Source organism: Ixodes scapularis, unplaced genomic scaffold, assembly GCF_016920785.2.
Source record: "Ixodes scapularis isolate PalLabHiFi unplaced genomic scaffold, ASM1692078v2 PGA_scaffold0__279_contigs__length_252992795, whole genome shotgun sequence".
Taxonomy (NCBI): Eukaryota; Metazoa; Arthropoda; class Arachnida; order Ixodida; family Ixodidae; genus Ixodes; species Ixodes scapularis.
This window is the reverse complement of record NW_024609835.1, coordinates 4,593,800-4,602,932: the sequence shown is the minus strand read 5'-3', so window position 1 is coordinate 4,602,932 and position 9,133 is coordinate 4,593,800. Positions and strand designations below refer to the sequence as shown.

Genomic DNA, 9,133 nt, shown 5'->3' with positions numbered 1-9,133 from the left:
CACTTTTATTCCTTCTTAGGTGAAAAGCTTAGGCGCAGTTCAAAGGAGATGTGGAAGTTTGTTAAATCTAATGGCAAAAAAGATAGTAGTACCCCTCCTATTTTAGCTGAACAAGGTTATGTCATTAATGACGTCGACAAAGCGAACTGTTTTAATGATTAATTTTAGTCAGCTTTTGCAGTTACTACAAAAACATGCTTTCGGAACCAGCTTCTTGTAGTTTTGAGGTTATGTCAGATATCACTGTATCGTATGATGGACTTGCGAAACTTCTTTCTGAACTAAAATATCAAATCAAATCAAATCAAATCAGCTTTTATTTTCCATCACATGATGGGGGATACCAAGGGAAAAAGCTGCTTATATGCAGCTTGACAAGCCCCTGGCACCCCTACATGGCAGACAACGCAACAAGAGATCATTTAATAAACAAATAAATCTAGAAAAACAATACAATGTGCATTTTTATACAATGTTAATAAATCATAGAATGTGCATTTTTTATACAATGTTAACGATGCTATTTTTATTAAGTGAAGTGATATCAATTTCTAGCGATGCGACATGATTTAGTAAGTGAGGAAGTGCATGTTTAATTCTTTGATGTCCAAAGTTCGTACGTGATCTTGGTATTTGCCATGGATGTATTTGACGGGTTTGATAAATTGGAATTTGCAAATGAAGGTCAGCGAGGTTCAGAAATGTTTCGAATTTACCTTTTAGGGCCGATTGGCACGTTAATATTAAGCGTTGACTGTAAAGTTTTGACACGTCGGTTATGGAAAATTTATCAAAGAGAGGCAATGATGGTGAGGTCGTAGGAACATTGGCTATTGCACGAAGAGCTTTTTTCTGCAGCACGCGGAGCAAATTTAAGTTGGTTAAACCAGTAGATCCCCATATCAGATGCGCGTATCCTAAGACGGGGAAAAATAATGATTTAAAAATTTGAAGTTTAATATTGGTAGGTAAAATGTTTCTATATTTGTTTATTACTCCAACTATTTTTGAAAGTTTAGTACGAACATATTTAACATGTTCAGACCAGGACATGTTAAAGGAAAAAAATACACCCAGAGTTTTGACATTTTTAGCACAATGAATAATATCAGAACCATATTTGAAAGGAAGGAATAAATTTGTTTGAGTTCTAGAATGTAGTTGAAATATTACAGCCTTGCTCTTATTAGTATTTATATGGAGGGAGTTAATTTCGCACCAACATTTTAATTTAGATAGAACAATATTTGCTCTGGTAACAAGATGTTCATAATTTTTATCAGGAATGATTATACTCGTATCATCTGCGTAAACTATAAAATTTACATCAGGGTCAATAGTTACAATATCGTTAATATAAAAAAGAAATAGAAGTGGTCCCAGAATGCTTCCCTGGGGAACACCAGAATTAATACCTAGCAAAGAGGACATATGGTCGTTGATTGAAACATATTGCCGAGGACTTTGGAAATATGATTTTAACAAAGAAAAAGAAACACCCCGAAAACCATATAAAAATAATTTATCTAAAAGAATACCATGATCAAGACAATCGAACGCTTTACTGAAATCTAAGAATATACCGACTGTTGACAACTTTTCTTCTAAATTGTCCAGTATTATCTCTTTTTGGTGTAAGAGTGCACACTCGGTTGACCTGAATTTCCTGAAACCAAATTGAGAGTCAGTTAGGAGTTTATGCTTATTTGAAAAATTTGTAATTCGCGTGTGCAGAATTTTTTCGAGGCCTTTTGAGAAAATGGGAAGAATAGAAATAGGTCGGTACTTCCCTATGCAATTTCAATCTCCTTTCTTGAACAATACTATTACTTTCGCGGTCTGCGTACCCATGGGGAATATTCCTGATGTCAGAGCAAGGTTGTAAATATGTGTTAAACAAGGCGCAATGATATCTATGACAAGTTTAACAGGTTTAATATTTATGTTATCAACATCGCAACTGTTGTTGTTGCGTAAATTGGCCATCGCCGCATAAACTTCGTGTTCATCGGCAGGATAAAAAAATATTGTCTCAGAAACTCTTGGTATATTATTTCCTGCGTCACTACAGTAAGTTCCTGACCTAACGTTTACAAAATAATGATTAAAAGCATCTGAAAGTGCAGAACCAGATTTTTCTATTCCATCAATACTTAAAGATTCTATTTTAGTAGAATTTGTTTTTTTACCTAAGAGAGCACCAAGCCTCTTCCAAATTAAGTCCGAGTGTTTCATACATTCTGAGTCAAAAAGACTGTTGTAGTAGCTACGTTTTGAACGCTTCAAATCTGCGTTCAGACGGTTTCTCAGCGTCTTAAATTTTGCAAGCACAACTAGATTTCGGGTCTTTAAAAAATCTTTATATAAGCAAGCTTTGATACGCATTGATTTTAAGTGATCCCCAGTAATCCATGGTTTGCGCGCACGTTTATTGTTCTTAAGTAGTTTTAATGGGAATGAAAGACTATAAATATTTTTAAAAACCTCGATAAATTTGTCGTAAGCTTGATTTACATCAGCATAGTCGAATATACCGCTCCAGTTTGTTGTCTCTATATTCCGTCTAAATGTCTGCAGTGTTTTTTCGTTGATATCTTGTACACATCTCGGGGGAGGAGCTTTATTGGATTGAGTTTTTGATAACAGATTTTGTTTATGAATCAGCATGAATATAGGTAAATGATCACTTAGGTCCGAACACAGCACCCCAGCAGTAATATCAGAGCTCCCATGATTTGTGATAAACAAGTCGAGCATGGAAGAACATGATGTTGTTATACGTGTGGGATGAGATATTACATTATGAAGACTATTTGCGGACAACAATAATAAAAGTTCAGTCTGGTTGCACCATACATCAAGCATATCAATATTTAGATCACCGCCAAGGGTGAAATTGCACGTCACTTCAGTGATAGCGGTGAATAGTTTATCTAAAAATTCAAAGGACTGGGATACATTTCCCTTTGGTGGTCGGTAGATAACACAATACACTTCAAGGTTTTTGCGTATGCATAATGCTTCGTAGTCGTTTGTAATCATAGAAAATTCGGGTACAATCTCGAAACCAGTGTCCGCTATCAAAATGGACACACCACCGCCACGGTTTGTTTGCGGTTCAAATAAAAATGGGCGTAACCTGGCAAAACAAAAAAATCACTGTCATCGCTATACCAAGTTTCAGTGAGCATTATAATATTAAACATTTGTTGAAACCTGTTAAAAAACAAAGTTCATCAGTTTTGGATCGTGCTGATCTCACGTTTAGATGAAAGAGTGTAAGGCACTTCTGTTTATTCCCACGAATCAACGCGTTAACTTCATGTGGTTCATAGAAATGGTCGTGCACAGCCATCTCAAAGAAAAAAAAAAGTAGCTGTCATCTACATATTCGGAATTAGTTCCTGATTCTAATGTTTAATCAGCTGTTTTTCCTTAAAGATGTTTTGAGTGTTTATTTCTTTCCTGTTTTTTTTCTTTATATACCAATGTTCTCCAGCATATAACCCAATTTTGTTTGTTTCTTAATATAACGTTTTTTCAGCAGGTACCCTCCCCCCACCCCCTTTCCCTTTGTGTAATGCCCGTAAGGACCTTCAAGGTTTAATAAATGATGATGAACTCTTACACTTGGCCACATCATAGACCTTGTTCTGTTTTAAAATCTTGTGCACCCATTATTGCCAAGTTTCTGGGTGTCTTGTTTAATGTATCTCTATCGTCAAAGAAACTTCCTCAGGAATGGAAATTCGCGAATGTCGCTCGTGTGCATAAGAGTGGTCAACGCTTTTTGGTTTCCAACTATAGACCTATTTCACTAACCAGCGTGTGTTACAAGACTCTTGAACATATAATTTACTCTATCACATTTCATCACTTGCAAACAATTTTTTTTTTCGTCCAGTTTCAAGATGGTTTTAGGGCAGGCTTCTCTTGCGTTACTCAGTCAAATTTTCGTATTATGTGTTTTCTTCTTTTGCTTCTGGGAAACAGGTTGACTGTATAATGTTAGACTTTGGTAATGCTTTTGATACCGTGACACACGCTTTATAGCTTTTAAAACCCTCATCTTTAGGTTTACCTATTTCTGTCCTCGGTTGGTTAGCAGACTATCTAACCGGTCGCTCCCAAAAAGTGGTCATTAATGACTCAGAATTCAACTTTGTTTTAATAAAGTCGGGTGTTCCCCACGGATCCGTGCCTGGTCCACTTTTGTTTTTTACCTATATAAACGATATGAGTTACGGAACTACCTCCAAGATTATATGCAGATGATTGTGTGTTATACAGGGGATATATAAATAACCAGTGCGATGCTTCCGCTATACAAACTGATCTTGATCAAACACTAATGAGGTTCAACAAATGGAAAATAGAACTGAATCTCTTAAAGTGTAATTGTTTCCGCTTTAGCATATAGCGTCTAAACGTACATAATAATTACTATCTAGATGCAAATCACATTACTTTGGCAAAGGATGTGAAATATTTGGGTGTTATTTTTTCCTCTAACTTAACGTGGAGTAGTGATGTTGAATTTATAACAATGAAAGCAAAACGTGTAATTAACTTTATAAAGAGAAACTTTAAACACGCACTTCGTGACGTACGTTCCATCTTAGAACATGCGGCTGTAATATGGGATTCCGACACTAAAAACCTTTATGAATGAACTTGAGGCCATCCAAAATCGCTCTGTCCGTTTTGTTACTACCTTTTATCATTTTAATCTCAGTGTCACGGCATTAAAGAAATCATTTTCATGGGATTCGCTCGAAATTCGCCGGAGGTTATCAAGGTACTATTTTCTGAATGAAGTGGTCTATAACATACCTGCATAAATAGGAACGTATACCTAAAACCCCCTACTTCTACTTCGCAGAGATCAGACCACACGAAAAAATTACGAGAATAAGCATCTGTTTTTCAATCCTCATTTTTCCCCCGAACGATAAATCAGTGGAATAGACTCCCCGAAGCTGGGGTTTCGGCTTCGGATGAAACTTTTGATTGTATTCGCTAATGTATTGCTTTGCATTGTGCTGATGTTGGCAGCTTACAGTAGATACGTGTATGTTGTGTTCAGGTTTTTTTATATATGTATGTCAGCATGGAATGCTATCTTTTTTTGCATTTCCATTTGTGTATTTGTGGTGTTGATATGTAAGTTACCCCCCTACAATAATGCCCCCATATCGAAATGTAGGTAAGGAATAAATAAAAAATATAGATAAATAACACAAAGATTCTCTATATAGTGCTTGAGCAAAATCAAAGTGACATTGACAAAACTGGGTGCCTCAACGAAAGGTACTGCTCGTACGCAAATAGCCTTCGCGTTACAATATGAACAACGAGTTTTGCGAACGTAAAAAAATATTTAACGTATGCTAACGTGCTCATATGTGGGCAGGCAATATATTTTTCTGTAAGTGCAATCATTTGTTTCGAGGCGCAAGTAGTGCGTTCGTTCTTTCGCTTTGATGAAACAACGTCGGCAAACGTATGTAACGGCCTGCAGTGGCAGCAGTCGTTGCAGCTCACGGCAGTTGAAATTGTAGGCATTTTATATGCAAGTGCAAACCCTGAATGGGCAAGAATTGAGGCTTTTATTAAAAAGCGTAACGGCGCACCGAGGGACATCATTAATCACCGTTCTTTTCAAATCGATTTCCCCTCCTTTGCAAGTCTAAACCTCGCGATGTCGTTCGCTAAGCGTCCACTTTTCTTCATCCCTGACGCCTCCTCTGGTTTGTGAGTTGGCAATAGAAAAAAGGCGAGTGCAGCTCAAACGCAAACACACTTGCAAATATGTTTTCAGTCGCCCGCGTACACGTGGACGCAGTATATGTAAAATACTTTTTTTTAAATATGAGAACATAACCCTCACTTGCTGTACACATGATGCCCGGTGAGCACGCTTTTTTCCGTTCTGAGAGAACAAAAATGTCGAATTTGGGACATAGTTGAACATAAAAATAAAACACCTTATTAAAATTAAACCAATAAAAATCTGCGGATCACAGCTTATGCTTTCCACTTTAGTCTAAGCAATGTTAATAAAAAGTATTTAAAAAAAGGGGGCCGCATCTCCACGTGGTGAATGATGTTGATTGTGGCGAAGCTCTGGTGGTGCTGATAATACTGATTTTATTGTTCATAACTAGTGGTCATGGTGCTGATTTTTTCTTATTGCTCATAGGTAGTGCTAAGTTCCGGGTTTCGATTCGACTTCATTATTGCTGCTTTGTGGTCGGTGAAATGCAGAGCCAGTGGTTCTTTTAGCGGATCAGCTTGGATCCGCTAAAGGCCGTGGAAACGCATCTCCACCGCTTAAGTCAACGGTCCATGTCAGAAAGAGAATGTGTGGTATGGAACGTGGTTATATACGCAGTTGAGCATTTGACCGCAGCGCCCTCTCGTCTATAAATGTTGAGCCGATGCATGCAAAGTTTAACGAGATTAGATACGCATTTGACCGCAGCGCGGCGTTGAGCGGCTTCATGCAACGTCGGAGTGTAGCGTAGTGGTTAAGTCGTCCAACTCGTAAGCAAGCGGTCCTGAGTACAAATCCCCGTGCAGGCATACGTTTTTTTTTTCTTGTTTTTTTTTTTTAAGTTGGCCGATCTTGGAGGCAGTGCAATCGACGTGAGCACGGACACCGGACAGATGGATAAGGCTAGGTCCTACGGAGCTTCGCCCCTAAAACTTCGAAGTATCTACCTTTTTTTCTAGATTAGGATTATTTTTCCAACCTTAGAAGGGATTTGTAAATGTACAAATTTAAAAGTTTTATATATATTAATTTATCATTTGAACAAGATGACGCTCCAGCGCTCAAAAGAAGACAGGATTGCGTATTTGTCGTTGCAAGAGTATATGCACTCTGACTGGGAAATTTTTAAAAGTAGGCCAATCTCTAAACCAATAACAGAAGATTCGAAACATACTCTGATCTTTATAGCGTTTTGTTAAAAAAGGAAGCTAACTGCAATCCTTTTCAGGTTTTTGTTCAGATAAGTAAGACCTCAAGAACTTGTATGTCGCAACAATGAAGATTTAATTCGGAAATTCACAGTTCAACAACGGGGCATTGCTTTGAAGTGTGGTATTAATAATGGCAAGAATGATTTCATCGTATGCGATAAGAATACATACTAAATCAGGCCCGCCAGAGCCATAATGTGATTCTTAAATATGAGTTGCTTTGCAAGGTAATACAATACGCTACAATGCAATGCGATAAAACAGAAAACGATACAATTTGACAGAAAACAATGTACCGCGACACAATTTAAGAAATGCAATACCATTCAATAAATTTAATTTTTTTTTACTCCGCATATAATACAATTAAAAACCTGAATAGGACATAGGGCTCGTGAGTGGGACTAGCACACACACGCACAAGCACACAACACGCCCACAGGCATATGCACCGTAGTACGCACACACACAAACAGACATCCCCATACACTTACATGCACACACGCAGGTATCATAGTTGATAATAAAAATTTGTGACTAAAAGAATCAATTTGCGCGTAATTTGAATGTCGGCTATGTTGGCCGTGGGCCGAGGAGCCTTATGGGAGTGAAGCGCGCCTTGCCCGACTTTTCGGATTGCTGAGCCGTTGTAATATAAGTAAAAGAAAAAACAAATCGAAATTACCCTTTTCAAGGAAAAGTTCTGTATCTAATAAAAAATTCAACCTTACCAACACCTTTTTGTGTTGGGTTCCAACCAGTTTTTATTATCAGCAGCCGGAAGCTTTAAAACAGACACACAAACGTTTAAAACAAACGAACGACTGAGGAAATTCCTATCAGCCGGGGATACCCGTGCGTCAGTCGTCAAATACCACACGACCGAAAAAAGAGATTGCATTTGCTGCTGCTGTCATTTACCAAATCCCAAAGCGTTTCATCTTTTTCGTTCGAATCACGCTTCCACGCCCGACGCCTACGGAATTAGAGGAAGCGAAACAGCCCGGAAAGGATCTTCCCTGTCTCGACGTTGCCGGGATTTTCTGTTTTCTAGACGCTCTCTCGCGGCCCTTTTCCCCCCGGTCTACAGCTCCGCAGACATTCGCGCGTCGGCGGTGGCGCTGCAAGTTGAACAACGTCGCGCGCTCTTTCTTCTTTCCCCATTCCCGCACACCCTCCTTTCCCCTTTCGCCTCCCCACTTTCTCCCTTTTGTGTATCCTCTCCCCCCTTTTTCCCCCACCGGAACGCCAGATCCTGGATCACAACCCCGCGCGCGCCTGGTCCGGGCGTATTCGGCGCTCTGATCGGATAGCGTCAAGTTTGGCGCTTTCGCATTTCGGCTCTGCGCTCGGATTCGCCGTCTCTCGCGGACAAAAGTGACACGTGCTTCCCGTGTTTGACGGCTCTCCTATCGTCGTATCGTTGTTGGTCTCTCCACGATCGGTGTTGTTTTTTGTTTTGTTTCTTGTGCGGTTTGGGAGCTTCGTCGCAGCGCGGCGGAACTTGACGGCTTTCGCTTGACTTTGTGCCCGTCATATTGCGGTTCCTGATTCAGCCTTGTCAACCCGTTGTGATTGTGACGTGTGTGTCGATTTGGAGCGCCGCGGAGAGCGGCGTCCGTTCTGTCCCTGTGGGTTTCGCTTCGCGTCTTCTGCTTGGTAAGTCTCAACGAATGGACTATGTATCGACAAAAAAGTTGGTTGGGGCAATTTTTGTGGTGTATTTATCTTGCCGGATGGTTTCCTGCACGCAATGCCTATTATGTCTACTAGATAGCGTACGTTGCCTATGAAGCTGCGAGCGCATTTTATCTTAGGAAAAAAAGGTAATGATTTGTCCCTCATCCGATGGTTTCAGGTTGAAAAAAGAAACGGAACCAGAACAACATAAAATAAATTATTAAAACCAAAAAAAAAATTGAAGATTGTTTTTTGAGTGAGACGTAACTATGCTTCAATACCAATTTATGAAGTGAAATTACAGTGAACGCATGTCAAATAAAGGGTTCGCATTACCCCTGTAAGACAAGCTTAACAGTCTCAGTAAGTGGGAAGCTGGTAACAATGGATGTTTTCTTATCTTTCATTTGAAGGTAAATTATGTCTAAACCAGCGACGAATTCAATATTTTTTCGTACATAATAAA

The 9,133-nt window shown here is 39.1% G+C and overlaps 1 protein-coding gene across 1 annotated transcript; it reads right to left on the bottom strand.

Moving 5' to 3' along the window:
• Positions 1-390: 390 nt before the first annotated feature.
• On the bottom strand, positions 391-8,524 carry LOC120842441. The gene is made up of 2 exons (XM_040213569.1): positions 8,376-8,524; positions 391-1,327 (listed from the first exon to the last, which is right to left on the bottom strand). Exons 1-2 carry the CDS (start codon positions 8,522-8,524, stop codon positions 502-504), a joined length of 975 nt encoding a protein of 324 aa, XP_040069503.1. The 3' UTR covers positions 391-501.
• Positions 8,525-9,133: the final 609 nt, after the last annotated feature.